The 18,480-nt window shown below is 42.7% G+C and overlaps 1 protein-coding gene and 1 long non-coding RNA gene across 3 annotated transcripts in view; one reads left to right on the top strand and one right to left on the bottom strand.

The window, feature by feature from the left end:
* Positions 1-18,480, top strand: part of LOC139757884 (uncharacterized) — a 237,614-nt gene that overhangs the window by 98,223 nt on the left and 120,911 nt on the right. The window contains 1 exon segment of the mRNA XM_071678806.1: positions 8,669-8,798. Within this exon segment, the coding sequence (XP_071534907.1) occupies positions 8,669-8,798 (130 nt within the window).
* On the bottom strand, positions 16,002-18,473 carry LOC139757889 (uncharacterized). Of its 2 annotated transcripts, none has more exons than XR_011714734.1 (2): positions 16,935-18,473; positions 16,002-16,773 (listed from the first exon to the last, which is right to left on the bottom strand). It is a non-coding gene; the product is annotated as an uncharacterized lncRNA (long non-coding RNA). The 2 variants fall into 2 exon arrangements; XR_011714735.1 differs by having other exon boundaries at positions 17,417-18,473.

Genomic DNA, 18,480 nt, shown 5'->3' with positions numbered 1-18,480 from the left:
ATAGACTATTTTGCCTTTCATGGACAAAACTTATCTTTCCGAGCCGATGAGTCCCTCACAAACGCTTCCTCCAGCCATGGTTTCCTTGACAATCCTTCGTCATCTCTGCAACACCCATACTCTTCATGCATTCCATTCTTACAACATCCATCCTTTTCATATACCTGTATAGTATCCATCCTCTCCATGTACCCATACAATCAGTTCTCGTACCCATCCTTTACTTTAACCTCTACACTGTCAAAAGACTTCACCCTTAATTCTCTTGTTTCTTTAGCTAATCCATTTTTTTCCACACCGGCCTCTCACATCCTCAATTTCCACTCACCATTCTTATCACTCTGGAGGCGAGCCACAGTAATTCATCCCTGCTGCTCGCATTCTTCCTGCCATATCATCTGTAACGCCCACTGTTTACTTCCACTCTTAAGGTTGTAGTTAACCTTAAGCGCTAACAAGATCCTCTACGCTAGAAACACATTCTTGCTACACCGTTTTCCTCAAGGTCTCGGCTGTATGTTTACTGTTCAACATTTCGATATTTCGTTGCCTCTTTTGCAGGGTTCCTTTAGATATATCATAATTAATTGATCGTGTTTTAGTGTCTACTGTTTATTTCTTTATATAATCCATAAGTATTCGCATCGCTTCAGACAAAAGCAGTTTATCCCATGTACTCTCGACTTGTGTTGGTCTTAGGATATCATAAAACTCATCAATTTTTGTGTAGTTATCATTCTATTGATAATTTCGCTCTGCTGAGTCAGTGGGTTTCGCAAAGAATAATTGATTTGGAAAGGTGAGCTGCAGAAATTCAATGTACATGGCAAAGGTTGGTTCATGAGTTTAGGAAGACGCCTAAAACTTCCCCAATCTGTACCGTGATAAGACAGGAGTATGGGCAAATGGTCTTGGATTGAGTGTTGGTAGTCAGAGACTATCAATTTTGAAAGTCTTGCTGAGAAAGAGTTGGTTTCCATTTCTACTAAGAATCAGCTTCAACACATACAACTTTTCTTTGAAATATGAGCAGTATCAAAAGCTTGGCCAGGAGATCTTTTGAATTACAGCAGCATTAGTATATAAACATAAGTAAACAGTTTAAAACAGTATTATCATCTAAGTCTTACAATGGAACTACTCAATGCACCTTTATTAAAGAAGTTTCGTCCTCAAGCCATTGAACGCATGATTATTATAACAAGCCTCGACAAGAGGCCATTTAATGCACAGTAACATACTATCTCACAAAACTTGTTACAAGCTTCACCATTAAATGCAACATTGATATAAAATATCTGAAGTTTTTCAAGCAGCATTATATGATGTATTGATGTGAAGCCATTCAATGCAGCATTTACGTATGGTCTTTATTGAATGATACAGCATAAACATATAATCATGGTCCTGAAACCATTTAACGTGTCAGCAATAGCTTAGACTGGTCGTGAGACCAACTGATGTAGCCACTGTGTATATACTCGACATGAACTATTTGATGGTGCATACCATGCATTGTCATGAGACCATTTAATGCAACATTGATGTGATTATCGTCGTTATGCAATCACTTAATGCAACATAGATTTCTCAAGATATTTTGAGACCACCGAATGCAACATTCAGCATTCGTACAAAAGCCTTGTAGCAATGTTGAATGCTACGTCAGTACAATAAGTCTGAAGTAATTCATTGTTGTATAAGCATAAGGAAGTCTCACCATGATAGCTATTTGGTAAAGCGTTAGCATCAAAGGCGTCGCAAAGGAACAGTTTAGCAAAGCGTAGCCCACAAAGCCCCTTAATAACAAGACCTATCGCAAAACGTGGGAATGAAATGCACTCGCTTCTCTCTGAATATGAACCATCGTGTACCACACGAGGCAACATAATGCAGTCTATGTAACCCAAGGACCTCCTCTCCAGGGATTCCTACAGCTGCAAACCTGCGCTACAATTAGTAGCAAGGAAAGGATTGGCTCCTTTGGAGAAAGTTCTTCGAAGACGGGTGTGCAATCACGCGATACAGCCTCACTCAAGTGACTTTTCGGTCATTGCGAAACCAAAAACAGGCGGAATAATTAGATGTTTATTAATCTGTTTTTCACACTGATGATTTCAAGATAAATCCTGCCTCAAAATGTGAAATGGAAAGGTGACCTCTGCATTACCTAACCACTTACAGTAAACAGGAAGTATTGGGTGTCAGCTATAGCTAATAATTCATCATGTCCTTTGTTGCTGTTCCGCGTTTCAGTAATATCATTTGATTCTGAAGAGGAGATGAGAGTGCAAGGAAGGACAGGAAAGGCGTTGTGTGAGGTGGTAGCCATTAGCAGCAAGATATGAGGTTATCCGTCACTTGTCAGTGAGCTGGGCAGCGACCAAGCGACTGGCTGGTGCTGCCCCTGGCCCACCTCACGCCAGCATCCGCCATCGCTACATTTAATATTTCTGTTTAATATGACAACCATATGTCTTTCTTCCTATATATGTTTATATACAGAGATAGTGAGATGTCCGTGGGATTCAGGTTGTTTAGCACACAAAACATTATTCTAAGAGAATGAAGACCATGATTTTCACTTTGTCAAGCCTAGTTATTTTGGAGATTAAAAAAACTTAAGGATTTAGAGAATTAACATAGCTTCATTATTGCATAAAAGTACTGTCAATTGATTATATTATGCTGAGGTGTATGTCAAAAGAATATACACGAAAGAATATTTGCAATATGTTATGCATAGCAGTATGGTGGAATTAAGTCCTTCGTATCTGTGCACCACATATGTAGAAAAAATGAACAGTGGACTTTTGCCAAGTCTTGGTGACAATACATGTGTAAATGCCAGCTAGTCGGATGTAGCTAATAAAATCCGGACAATTTTTTATTTTTTTTTTTTTTTCTTGAGACGTAAAGTTGTCAGCAGGCTGGGAAGGACGACGCGTCGCACTAGCCACTGAGAACAAATGGCCCGGACATGATTCACTGTTGACTGCGCCAGTTCGTTGGTCAGTGTAATGCGCAGTTGGCTCCGCACTCTCTGGTCTTATACAAGATATATATATATATATATATATATATATATATATATATATATATATATATATATATATATATATATATTCTCATGGCATTAGGGGATGGTAAAACACTTTCAATTAAACTGATAATGCGACGTAAATATTACGGTACAGATTTTGTGTCTGTCGTTACCACAAACGAGAGTTAAAGTAGGGTCACACAAGCACTTCTCCCGGTGATTTTTCTTATGGGAGCTTACTTTTGTCGTACTGGAGTGCCGACACTTTTTCTTTGTGGTCTGAACCAAAAGCCTGCAGCTCGCGTCTTGTTTTGTTAAGTGCCGACAAACTCTATCAAGTCAAGAGAACATCAAAATTGCTGTAAATAAAAGCCTTAATATTAGTCGAACAATAATTATCTTTTCTGATAAACTTCAGTAGAACTGACATGCCCAAGATGTATATTCGTATATTAAAATCCCAAATATACAGCATTTAATGATTAATGGTGCGGACTATGTTTACAATCCGATCGCCCAAGACCACGATAGGTGCTCGTCTGACTTTCTCCTAGGGTAAGCCACCCCACGCGGGTGCTTACAGTTTTTATCCACTTCTTTTTTTCAACGCGACGTACAGTGTATAGCAACTACCTCCTCCATGTCCAAGGTAAGAGCCATACTGTTTGCTTCGTTTTGAGGAAGTGGCAAATCGACGGCCCAACGATTCCTCTCTCGTGACCAAGTTCGCCGATGTTGGTCCGCTTGTGGGTCGGCGGAAACGAGTTAAGTGGCCGTGTGACACCGCCTTAAATCAAAACTTGGGTTATACAGTCATATCATAATATATCCATGAAAAGAACTTGTTCATGTTGTTCCTGAATCGTTATCTGAGATAATCTAAGAAAAGTGTTTGTTTCCAGGCAATGTTACATTTACCGTACTCAGCTTGTATCTTCAGTTTTTGTGTTCTAGTTACTCTGCGTTTACACTCATGAGAGAGCCGGGAGGGCAGTGAGGCAGACACTTCACACTTTAATTACTGATGCGCACCATTTTCTTTTTCTTCTGGAGGTGTTAGCAACAACTCAGGAACAGTAATAACACTCGCCCTGTCAGCCCACAGGCGGCTGCCAAGGTCACCTTGTGCACGTCAACAAACTGATTATTCACGTGCCAGGATGTTGCTCAACACTTGCAATTAAAGATCTAAATCCTCGATATTTTTACATGGCGATGCTGAGGATTGCGGAGGAACGCTACTCTGTTTTACAACATGATCATAAGTACTGTGCCGAGAATATTGGAATGCAGAGGCTTCGCCAGCTGGACACTTAGTACCACGATGGCGTCACTAATGAAAAAAAAATTGCACCATAAACATGTGGACAAGAAGCTCCAGAAGTGTTTGAGATTCATATACGAAAGCGTCAATTCTTATTTATAAGACAGGTAAACACACGGATTTTCGCTCAACGCATAACGTGCAAAAAGAGATCCATAGTGACGGGAGTTTACAGGACCTGGTTGTGTAAGCATGTTGAAAAGGAATATATCTCACCATGCACTGCTTTTTGTCACATGTTCGCTTGCCAGCCCTGAAACTTTAGGACGTTTACATAAAGAGGGTTATGTACCCGGCAACAAAGATCTGATTAGTGCTACAAACTCATGGGCAACATAACCATGTCTAAGTACTTAATTCACACCTAACTACTTTTTCTGTCACTCTAACGAACCCACAGTCTGCGCCGTGATATAGGTGACTCCTCCAAACCGCTTAGTTTTATCACAGCATAGTCAACTGTGACACAAAGTACTTTCCTTAGTTCATATACCCCATTCTTATACACCAAAGTTGACTCTGACTGCACAGTTTTTCCTTTGAACTATGTTCGATGGCCCTTGTTGTCTCTAACTGTTGCTAACACTACTGTTCTATAACTGCCTTCGATTTTCTTCAGTTTTCACTTTCCAAAGGCGACCATAATGATGTACAATTAAATGTAAAGTTTCGATATTCCAAGCAACTGTCGCCAGTCTCATATGCTAGGCCTTGACCACATGAAAAAAGTGATAGGCAATATATATATGTATATATATATATATATATATATATATATATATATATATATATATATATATATATATATATATGTGTGTGTGTGTGTGTTATCCCTGGGGATAGGGGAGAAAGAATACTTCCCACGTATTCCTTGCAAGTCGCAGAAGGCGACTAAAAGGGAAGGGAGCGGGGGGCTGGAAATCCTCTCCTCTCGTTTTTTTTTTTTTATAATTTTCCAAAAGAAGGAACAGAGAAGGGGGCCAGGTGAGGATATTCCCTCAAAGGCCCAGTCCTCTGTTCTTAACGCTACCTTGCTATCGCGGGAAATGGCGAATAGTATGAAAGAAAGAAAGATATGTGTGTGTGTGTGTGTGTGTGTGTGTGTATATATATATATATATATATATATATATATATATATATATATATATATATATATATAGTGCTGAAATTATGTTATCGGACTCGTGCTTGCAGTTATCTCTCGAGTTAAAAGTCGAGCGAGGCTTCATTATCTTGTCAAGGAACTTCATACTGTGAAGTAGTCCATAGTTTTGTATACAACTGGAAGTTACTTAACCTTCAACTGCAGTCGCCCCTTTAGAGAAATGGGTAAAAAAAAAAAGAAAATACAGATTTTTGGCATGTGCAGTGTTCAATGAGTAATGGAATGTTTGAACTGTACATAATTTTCAGATGAGTAATGGAATGTTTGAACTGTACATAAGGACATGAAAAAACCTAAGGTTAGTTATGATGAAGACGCTCCATGATGGAATTTTTTAGATTCTTAGATTTATCATTAATCATATGAGATGTGTGGTATAAAATTTCCATCGTTAAGGTGCTGAGGAGTGATATCTATTCAGGTGTCTTGATATTGAAAATTTTTAGATATTCATGAATTAAATTTTTTCAGTATTAAGACACCTGAATATATATCATTCCTCCTTATCACATCAATAGAGGAAAATTTTCAACCCCCTCTATGATTAATGATAATTTCAGAATTCAAGAATTTCCATTATGGAATTATTCCAATCAAATATATATGGAGCCTCTTCATTATGATTAACTTTATTTTTTTCTTTTTATCTTGCGAATGTAGTTAAAAAGAAAGCTTGTGAATGCATAGTTGAAAATGCTGGTAACTAGTAAACTTTATGGAGTTTGTGCAATCAAGATTAATAGCAGATACAAAACGGCTGGGGGTATTTCCATACTATGCTGTGTCTTATGTGCTTTGGTAAACAATATTATTAAATCTTTGCGAAAAAGGCTCATGAGGTATGGTCTTGGTTTGGAATATTCACGCATCAGAAATTTCGCAATTACACAGCGAAAACTTCAGACTGAGTCGTTGTGGTGGAATACTTCCATAAGTCATTATTAACGCCATAGGCAGTGATAGTACGAGTTAGGCTTTTCACACTCGTGTTCATTCTTGTAAAACTCTTGGCGTTGGAATGTTGAAAACTGATGTGTGAAAACGGGCATATTTCACAGGTATTTCGCGCTTATTATTAGACGTAGATAAACAAAAGGGACGCAAGTAACAACACCTAGGTTCCGTATCATGGCCGATGCCGCCATCCCACTAACACGCCCCCTGAAATTAGATACGGATTGCTATTATGTGTGCAGGCGTTGCCCAGCCCAGCACATGTGCCTGGTGGAGTGTGCTGTTGGTCTGTCGGGGTGGGATTCATCATTTCATTGTTCTGTGAGACGTGAAGAATACTCATATTTCCATCAGACGCAAAGGAGTAATGTTCTGTACACTCGTCTTACTTCTGTACAATTTTGCTTTCTGCGCCTCGCGTGGTCTTTAGATGTTCATTTAAGTGCGGTGTGGCATTTAGGACTTTTTTTATTAGGTTGTAAACATTAGCAGTGGTGAGTACATACGACGTAATGGAAGATTGAACTCTCGTGCAGGTGGGAACGTCATAAGACAAAGGCTCATGCCTGGCAGACGCTTGGCGAATCCAACAACAAATAACTCTTATGCTGGCAACACCATGAGGGTGCTAGAGTGTTGGTCGTTGCTCTCGTAACGTTCGATCTTTACGTAATATTTTGTACGCTTTTCCTTTGACCGGATTTTCTGCTGTAAATGCAATTTTTTTTTTTTTATATAACTTTAGGATTTATGGTGTTAGGAACACTGGGGAGAACATTGGTAATAAGCAGCGCTTCATAGAGTTAGTAGGCCTTATACTTGTGAGCATTTAGATTAGTGCATTCTCCACACACACACACACACACACACACACACACACACACACACACACACACATATATATATATATATATATATATATATATATATATATATATATATATATATATATATATATATATATTGAGAGAGAGAGAGAGAGAGAGAGAGAGAGAGAGAGAGAGAGAGAGAGAGAGAGAGAGAGAGAGAGAGAGAGAGAGAGAGAGCACGAGCCAGCACACAATAGCGCATGTTCAAATGACTGAAAATACTAGCTGAAACTTTGCATTCTTAAGAATGGACAGTTAATATTAACTGAGGATTCACAGTGGAAGGCAATACAAAGTGGTCTTCATGATATTTGCTTTAAGCTGGTTCAATGCAGTTGGACAGCCTCCAAATGAGAGGAGGGGTTGGAAGGAAGCTGCTGTATGAATGTATTTGTGTGTGGATACATCCATGCAGGCAAATGGTCTGGAAGTTTGAATGGAATCGGTGGGCTTCATATAATCGGTTCATTATTGGTTAAGGAAGCCTGCACGTTTAGCCAAGCTAATAATAGTCCTCAAATTCTTTTTTTATGGGACCCAGTATGTCATGTGCGAAAAGTAGGACAAAAAACATTTGGAAGAGATTTATTTTAGGTTCCTAGGTACATCTAACTCTTAAAGATGGAAAGTTTATAAGAAGAGGGAAACAAAATTAGGAAGACTACTATCCCACTGTTCGAGGAAAGGATGCCATGTTTAGCTGGAATCCACATATACATTGTGGAAAGTGGTAGTCAGTTATGTACTAGAGATCCAGGCCGTAGTATCCGGGATCATGCACAGTCATCTCACAAGAGCAGATATCAAAGCAGATGTCCTTATTTTCATGGGCGTCCCTCTTGTAATTTCCAGAGAGTTTAATACACCTGTGATAGAGGCATAACTTTCATCATGGTTTCAGGATTTTTTTTTTTAAATTGTGCACCGTAACGTTTAGATTGGTGACAGTAAAACTTAAATCACAATTCTTGCAGCAAAGTTAATGACGTTTAACTTTTTCCTTATCATGCTAACCTTGGCATCCGAATCTCTTCGGAAAATTATCTTAAGGCACGTAGTTCCTTTATTTTTGTACAGGTATATGAATTTTTGTCATTGATTATATGTAGATCTAAGATATTTAAATGCACTGCCTGGTGTCATAATCTTAGAGAGAATGTCAAATTAAAGATATGTAATTCTGAAAAAAATGAAAAAGTGCGGTTTGCAATATTCTCTTTAGGCCATGTTGTTTAACGTCTGCTTATAATGTAGGCTCCTGATGCATGTGTATTAGCCTTGTGGTAACGTTTTACGTTCTTGCATTTCAGATGTTCATGGAAGGCAACACGGCCGTCCTGGACATCAAAGAGACGTACCCGGAGGACAGCGGAACCTTCACCTGCAGGGCCACCAACAATGCAGGCCAAGCTGAGACCTCCGCCGTACTCACGGTTAAAAGTAAGAACGCCTAAGAACGTCCTTTAGGGATGCCTCGTCCTCTCTTGATGCACTGTTGGGGGTGGGAGTTTGTCCATATGGTTGCTCGCACACTTGCCCCTCCTTGTAAGGGCTACACACTCATTTCATACTGTACGCTCGCTATAAATTGATGTTTGAATTATATGATATATCGGTTAAGGTTTACAGGAAAAGTGTGGAAAGTGGTGTAGCTGGGCTTTTCATGTTAGTCCGAGGCAGCAACCATATGAGACAACGTTTTACAGTAGATAAAGTCCCCTTGGCCGGTTTTGTGCCGGTTTGCTTGCCTCCCCCCTACACTGCATTGACAGTCCCCCCCACCACCACCACCTCCTTTTGTGTTTTGTTGACTCCCTGTTGGCCCGCGTGGCCCCCTTGCTGATTCAGACGTAAGCTAAATAAAACCATTATGGCATCCCCATCTGTCAAAAGGAGTTGGGATTATAGTATGCTGAACACGCGGCTTATCCCAGAGTTTGAAGTCTGTCTACTTATCAATAATTGCCACAATGGCTTTTTGCCTTTTTCTTTTGATAATTCACGAAGAAAGCGATAAGAAGACGAAGGATATTGTGCATGGATTCAAGAAGACAGTGTGATATATGACAATTGATAATATATTTATGAATTTGCTTCCTTTTGGACACACGAGAGAAATCCTAGGCTCCAATGTTTGCTGCTGCGATGTATTTAAGACCCCATATATCTAAAAGCTCAAGATTTCTACCCTGTGTACCACCAAGGAAGGAAACTAAGACGAACATATCCTTCCAGTGAAGAATATATTCAGTGTAGTTGATGATTCCGAAATATGAAATATTATACATACGACCAGTAACAGTTGACCTCTGTATGTTTGGTGCTTTATCATAGACTATGTTGCCTGTATTTTATTTCTTGTTTCTTTATGTTCTGAGTATTTAATATGGACTTTCCTTGGACTGTTCTATTGGGCTTAACCATTAGGTATTGTAGCAAATAATCCTGTTATTTTTGTAGGCTTAACGTTCAGAATTTATTCCTTATTATTTTAAGAATGCCATTTCATATTTCTACTGACGAGAGTACATTCTTGTCCAGTTGCTCACTTGGATATTTTTGTTTTCTTATTTTGTGACTGTCCAGCGGAAGTTTAGACTATGCTCAGACTGAAAATATGTTGACTATATTTCTCTGAGGTTTGGGACTTTAAACCCTAATGTAAGATAACTGAAGAGGTGAAGGGATGCATGACTGGCTACTGCCATTACATCTGTACTGTGTTTCCTCAGCATGATAAACACAATCTTATAATGTACAAAACTTGGGAAACCTAAATAAAATAATCAGTGATAAAATCTCCCAGTTTACCTTTCCACGCATGACATAAAAATCTATGTAGATCACCTCACCATTCTTTTCTGGAGACCTATTGGCTTCCCCGGTACTTTGACTGACTGACTCTCACACACATGATCTCATAGTGGGAAGGAATGTATATTATTAGATGCCTTGCTTTGGTGCATTTTATTTCATATCTGTACTTGTGTAATGGTGGCGGGGGCACTGAATGCAGTACTAATTGTAATGGAAGTAAGGAATGGCAGCAGAGTAACCAGCGCTGCCACTGTGGGGGGGACTTTTCTACAATAGTGGTGGCGGTTTAGATTTAGTGGCTATAGCTTCCCCACGGCGGTGGCTGGCTACTGCCTGAGGGAGGTGCACGAGACCATAAATAAGCTTGAGTCAGACTGACAGCTGTGGAGGTGAGGCGGTAGATGGTGGCGGTGGTGGTGAACGCGTGAGACATTGCTTATGCTTCTAGAAGGTAGTTGGTTGATGCATGGTTATTCCTGAAGTATTTTATTATCTAAATGGATCTGAAAATAAATCTGTATTAAACTGAGAGGACACATCTGGACTCGATCGCCAGTGACTCACTGGTGAAGCATAAACAGACGATAACAGTGAAGTAGGGACAGTTGGCATGTGTTTGAGAGAACGTCATGTTGCAGGAAGGGACAACAGGTCGAGTACCCCGTGGGTCATAGAGTTAACCTGGGGGAGCATACGTGGTTGACAGCCGATAGGGAACCTATTGATTGTGATCCATAATTCGAACATAAAGGGCACATGAAGTGTCATATCATCTCAAAGGAACTGGAGGCCAGATGCTCGCTGACGATTGTCACAATGTATACCTTTACGAAGTCATGACACGCATGGCTACACAGTTTTTGATGTACAACTGCTGGTAACACAGAGGATGACGCTGATGTCACTACAGATCATGAGTACAGATGTCACTACCAGTCATGAGCACAGATGTCACTACTGGTCATGAGTACAAATGTCACAATTTGTCATAAGCACAGATATCATTTTTGGTCATGAGCACAGATGTCACTTATGGTCATGAGCACAGATGTCACTGCTGGTCATGAGCACAAATGTCACAGTTGGTCATATGCACAGATGTCACTACTGGTCATGAGCACAGATGTCACTAATGGTCATGAGCACAGATGTCTATACAGGTCATGAGCACAGGAGTCACAGTTGGTCATGAACACAGATGTCGCAACTGGTCATAAGCACAGACGTTATCATTGGTCATGAGCACAGATCATTGCACTGCACGGATCATGAACACAGATGTCACCTCACAAGACCTCACACCAACATCTGGGCGCGTCGCTAGCTTCTAGCTAATGGGATATGTCCCAACCATTGACCTTATCACGGTGTACACCAGAGGGCTTCTAAACTCTTAACGTTAGGTGACGTAAGGGAGCGAGTTCCTTGTGAGAGCAAGAGAGAGAGATAGTGGAGAGAGACTAGAGGGGGAGGTGGGGAGGTCGGGGGACTAAATTTAGTGTGGGCAGACGCGAAGAGCCTGGACTGCCTCACCTAACGGTTGAGGGGGTTGGGGAAGCGCACCCCCCGGGGCCTCGCTCAACCGCCGAGCGCGCGCCGCCTTGCACACAACACTCACCCACCCTCCACCACCTCCCTATCCCCTCCCCTCCCTCTCCCGTTGGATAGTTTCCCCCCTCCTGTTGGTTCTTTATGTAACGCGCACGGTGAAAGTATATGTATGGTGCACATCAGGTCGCTGTTTGCACTTGGGTAAGATGACTGTTCTGGGGCAAATGGGTAACGACATTGCAGTTTATATACAGCATACGACTATAGTTTTCTGGTAGGCGCAGCCTTGACGGAAAAGCCGATTTGCTTCATGATGTAAAGCTCAGAATAAAAGGCATTGCTATGGGAGGCAACAAGATGCTATACTTGTTACGTGTTCGGGAAGAGCTGACACACACACACACACACACACACACACACACACACTCAGGGCATTGGCATGAGGCACATCTGTTGAGGGATGACAGATGCCAAGATAACGGGAGAGATGGTAGTGTGATATCAGCCGTTTACACCTACATATGTGTGGAATCGCAGCTACCAGTGTGGGTCGAGGCTAGTGAGGTGGGGTTGGTGTGCAGACTGAGGGTGAGGATTATAATTAGCTTCAACAGCATGTGTAGGGGGGCAGGGATGAGGCAAGTCCGCTGTGGTGGTAACATTGTGGTAGGAGGGTGGGGATGGTTGCCTTTGGTCTGTAGTGGCGATTGTTGTAGTGGTGGTAGGTGATAGTCGTGATGGTAGTTTTGAGAGTGGTAATGGTAGTAATGGCGATACCAGTGGTGGTGATGGTTGTAATTACGGTGGCAGCGGCAGCATTTGTGGAGACGGGTGGTCATTGCTGCTGGCGATGGTCGTGAAGTTCATGGTAGTAGTTGTCGTGGTGGTGGACATGGTGAGGCCAGTAGTAGTAGTAGCAGTAGCAGCAGTAGTAGTGGTGTTGGTGGTACTAGAAGTGGTGGTGGTGCGGGAGGGGTGGTGTAACTAGTGTAGCCAGGATGAAGGAGGTGGTCGACGGGCTACTGTTGTTATATTTTCAGAGTTGAGGCGTGAGAGAGGGGGGTCGGGAGCAGATGGTTAAAAGCACCCGCCTTACGCACCTTGGCCGCATGTATATATGTATTTATATATAGTAGCCGGGTCACCAGGCTGGCTCTTTAGTGGGAGGCCGACCGACTCCCAGGTGTGACTAGGTGGGACTTAGTGTGGAGGTAGCCTTACCCCACCACCACCACTTGCCTCACATCTGTGTCACGTGTAAACACGTCGATGATCTAAGGCGCAGTTTTCTCGATCGCAAACACTTACTTTGGCACTAGTCTGTTTGCTTAGGACACACACACTCCTGTGGTAGCTCTCAGGTACATCCTGAAGGCAGTCTAAGCTGCACACTTTGGTTGTACGCAGCCATTTGGTTGTAAATGCACACTTGAGGTGTTACAAAATCTGGGAGGCCGTGATAGTTAGTAGTTAACCTGTCATACAAGAGCTGATGATTAGAGTGAGCTGGATCATTTCCTCTCCTTGGGTAAGCGTACGGGGGAGGTACATTTAGATAGCCAGGGTGACAGGTATACAGCCATGTTGACAGTGTTATGTCATATACATCATGAGTTTGTGCACAGGCAAATGCTCAAGCACTACCGCATGCCCACAGCTGCATGCGATCACAGTCGCTTGTGTCAGGAGGATAGAGTGCATTCCTACGTGCTGACCATTGAGTAGATATATGTGTCTCTCTTCTGGTGTCATGGTTGATTAATTTATACTGTCACTTACTTGACACTCTCACTTCTACACCTACCAAGACCACACACACACACACTCCTCTCTCTCTCTCTCTCTCTCTCTCTCTCTCTCTCTCTCTCTCTCTCTCTCTCTCTCTCCACTACCAGCGATCTCATTTACACCCTTCAGTTACCAAGACCACAGACTACCACCACTATCATCAGACGTGCACACTCTCAATATTACTGACCCCTGGATCACACTACCACGAACCCTGAATCACACCACATGCCCACCAACACTACCACGAACCTTGAATCACACCACATGCCCACCAACACTACCACGAACCTTGAATCACACCACAGGCTCACCAACACTACCACGAACCTTGAATCACACCACAGGCTCACCAGCACTATCACGGACTCTGAATCTCACTTCAGGCCCACCAACACTATCACGGACCCTGAATCACACCACAGGCCCACCAACACTACCACGAACCCTGAATCACACCACAGGCCCACCAACACTACCACGAACCCTGAATCACACCACAGGCCCGTCAACACTACCACAAACCCTGAATCACACCACAGGCCCACCAACACCACCACGAACCCTGAATCACACCACAGGCCCACCAACACCACCACGAACCCTGAATCACACCACAGGCCCACCAACACCACCACGAACCCTGAATCACACCACAGGCCCACCAACACCACCACGAACCCTGAATCACACCACAGGCCCACCAACACCACCACGAACCCTGAATCATACCACAGGCTCACCAACACTGCCACGAACCCTGAACACCATCTGGTCTACACCTAAAGCCCACCACCTGTTCTACACTCAACACCCACCACCTGGTCCACAACCCAAATCTACCATCTGACCCCACTAGTAAAACCACGTTCCCATTTTCTGTCAGGCACATTTCTTATTGCAATAATACAGATGTTTCCCCGAAGTTCTTGTTGATACCATCCACCTCAGGCTTCATCCGCCAGTCACACACATTTCCATCACACACAAACACTTCTCCCCAACACACACCTCACCTCTGCATAACCTAACCCCCATCCCTTTTGCTGTTCCCCGCCATCTAGGCTTCGCATGCCGCCCACATCCTCCTATTCCTCACCTCGACAGATCAACAGAACACACACACACACAGATTTCCTTGACTTTCCTGGCTTCGTGAAACCCAGGGTCGCCAGGTGGAAGCCACTGGTTGCTGGCACCTCGCCACCTCCATGAGGGAGGCGGCTGTAGGTCCAGATGGAGTCGTGGCCCAAAAATTTATGATCTTATTTATTTATTCCAACTCGGCAAGGACGGTAGTTAGATCCAGGAGATACAAATTCGGTGCCTGTGCCACAGCTTCCTTGCATATATACTGTAGTTTTTTGCCAATTCCTCTTCGTTCTTTTCCTGGGGTTTATTGAAGCAGTTTTCTTATGTCGTTATTATTAGATTGATTATGAAGAGCTACATTATTATGGTTCTATAGTTAGCGCGAATAGTTCAGTGTTTAGTCTTGGCGAGGAGCATAGTGGGATAGTGACGGCTTCTTTAGGTACAAGCGAGCAAGGCCATTCAGTTTCCCAGACGTTGCATCTGAGGCATTCAGATATTTGCATAGGTAGTGGTTTTTCTCCCAGCCCTCCACACACACACACACACACACACACACATACACACACACACACCATTTTCCGCGTCCCTCAAGTCTGGATTCGAGACTCGTTTTAGCTTTGATTATTTTTGTGAGTTCATTCACCCAAACAGTTCGTATAGTTTGTAAATTCCTGACCAGCCCCGAGCACCTTTAGCTTATACAAACATGTGCATCATAGGGTACCGGACGGATCAAAATCTAAACTTTGCGATCAGTTAAAAAAATACGGAGCTTTTTCTTTTCACCAGTACTTTGGTAAGATGATGAAAAGCCCTTCTATACTAACTTGTCCCTGCCTCTTGGCGAGAAGCTGTGAACTGATGGCAAGCCTAGAGAGGTGAGCAGTTGAGCTCTCGCAGACTTTGTGTGCAAGTCGTATGGATCAGTTCGCACACGACTCTGCCTTCCTCTTAAGCTCGTTACTACATCCACTTGACTTAAAATAGATAAGGATAAAGCAGTGTGGATGGATGGGCAGGTATTGCCTGGCTGCAGGATCTAAATATATGACTCATACCTCAGCCGCCTGGGTCAGACTTTGACTAGTTTTTTGGAAGCCATTCAAGCTGTTACCTCATATTTGGTGCTGTAAGCATGACCCATATAGCTATATTATATTTGGCAGGAAAAGGCGGAGTATGTCAAGGGAATGTTCACATGCCCTGTGGCTTAGATACGCACATGAGGGGAATTTCATTGTCAGTTTGGCTTTGAAAAGTAAAGACCTGTAATTGCAATTAAGATTATTCAAGAAATCATGAAAGTAGCAACTTCTGGGCGGTTGAAAAGTCAGGATTTTACTCTCAGGCTATCCTGTGTATCACAGTGAGAGGATGAAAAGAAAAACCGATGTTTGTTTCAATTTATTCAATGTCCCACAATACACAGACAGAAGGGCCATCTTCTCCAGGGAATATACAAAACATGGGAAGAAATGCCCCGCATAAAACCATGGCACATGGACTGGTGAAACATCTACAATATCATAGAAATACATAAGATACTTGCAAACGTCGGGTTGAAGGTGGTTCCATAACAGAGACACTTGCCTAGATGATGACACAGTAGTAGTATCCCGGATGTGCTCAGGACGAGGTTAGCCTTTGATCTGGCCTACAGAGTCGAGCCGCCTTGTGGATGAGGTGGAGTAGTTTGCCGCATCCCAGATGAGATAAACTGCGGCGTGTCGGTGGCAGCTTCCAAGAGCTGTGCCCAGTAGGACACAGCGGCTCGAGATCCACTTAGCTCAACCTATATGACCACATGGCCCCACCACCTGTCAGATCTAATTAGCTCACTTTATAATAATACATTTGTGCTCCTTTGCCGTCTGAGGAATTAGTCATGACGAGAACATTTATGAGTCAGTTCAGACTCGTGACACAGACTATGGTGTGACTATTTCACCGAAAATTCTATTACCATCTGTATCTGTCACTGGACTGATACGCCGCTCTTGTCACAAGTGAATCATTTCACCATGCATTACTTTGAAGTCTCACGACAAATCGTTTGAAAACTGAAACAAATATATTTACCTGGCTTCCTTTGGGGTTTGGAAGAGGGCTGGTTGGTGGGTGTGTCTAGCGGCTCCGGCTGCTCCAAGAGTTTCTTCCTTGCAACCTGTTGGGAATATTGAGCCTGTCATTGTGAAGGTCACCCACAAGATACTACGGCAAAATTTGTCCAGAACTAATTATAAAGCACTGAGACCGCTAATCTAAATAAATGACTCACACACAGAAATCCACAAGCCTTACTGCATCAGAAATAAACAAATTTACCTTCCGAATGTCCCAAGGAATAAAAGTGTGCATAATAATCGTGTGTCCTCGTCACTGAAACATTCCACACAGAAACTAGTGCCATGAATCTAACTATGAAAAAAGTTTTGGCACTGATCACAGACAGCCGCTTCGAGGATATGGCCTCACTGCAACAGCTGCCAAAGCCTTATGAGGGCATGAAGGAGTTGGGGGACAAGCTGAGGGCGGGAGAGGGCCAAATGAGGTAATATAGCAGGTGACTAATTTTGCTCCGTGGGTGTCAGGTCCGCCTTAGTGAGTCATGGAAGCCAAAAAAGGCTTTGAATCACCTCTCAGCTCTTACTCACCTCTTAAAGTGGATCCACGTTACTCACTCACGATTCTAAATGTAGTGTATTAACGGCTAGAAGTGTTGTGTAAAGCTTCCTGTATAGCGATATACAACCAGAGAAAACATTCCTTCACTTATAAGTCAACTAATTTTGGAGACACCGACGTACCTTTTACTTGAACACTCGTATTCAGTTATCCTGATTTCGGCACTTTCGTCACCTGTAAGGAAATTAAAAACGCACATGATCTCTCACCGCACATGCCACAATATCCCACTGGTTAGCCTTGAGCACGCAGTCGAAACGATTGTTCACAGTACTTGAACACTTGTGTTCTCGAGGGTTGTGCGTCTTCCCACCTGGGACCATTTGTCGCTTATTCCTCTTCTCTGTTTAGTCTCTGGCTCTGACTTCTGTTTCCCGCCAAAATTGGTTACCTTCGTAGGATTATGGTCTTCATGTCTTTCCTTTTAACGTTACTGTTCTTCGTTGCTTCTATCATTACTGATACTCTATGTTTCAGCAACACATTATAAGAATAATGTAGTATGCAAACCATTAATAGAGAATTATTGTCAATAATGATCACTCCTTCTCCTAGGTTTACATCTTTGATGTACTCCAAGTCTTTTGCAGAGAAACCGTCTTACTAATTCTCTTCTCAGTTCGTCGGTAATTGTAGCGAAAGTTCAGCTTGACAGTTTCACTCTACTGTTCATTCACGATCACTGCGGTTCCACTATGACCATCGTTACACTGTGACTGCTAGCGGTACACTGATATGCCCAGACGTGTGGCTGAAGTAGTTCTAGTGGGATGCGAGCCCGCCCACGTCACTGCTGCCACCACCACTTTCGTCCAATGGGAACGCAGTGGGAGGGAGTGAGCGGGACCCAGTTGGCTCCTCCTCCGAGCTGAGCACGAATCATATGGGAATTTAATGTTACACAGATGACGTAGTTGTTTTAGCACCGCCCACTGTACACAGAGGGTGTTCCCCATATGAATCATAGGTTCTTGAAGCACTGACTCATTGGTATTGATACTCCTGGTAACTTTTGATTTTATTTTCAGGTTTGATTAGGAAAGTTTAAATATAAACTGTTAGGGTCTGTTCGTCCACTGTAGACTATGCATATGTTTACGATCCAACCAGGTGACACATTGCCCTCATGCATCCCTTAAGGCACCAGGTGTGCTGATTGTATTTAACTCACAAGTTGGATTGACTT

Source organism: Panulirus ornatus, chromosome 28 (assembly GCF_036320965.1).
Source record: "Panulirus ornatus isolate Po-2019 chromosome 28, ASM3632096v1, whole genome shotgun sequence".
NCBI lineage: Eukaryota > Metazoa > Arthropoda > Malacostraca > Decapoda > Palinuridae > Panulirus > Panulirus ornatus.
This window is presented reverse-complemented; position numbering and strand designations above follow the sequence as displayed.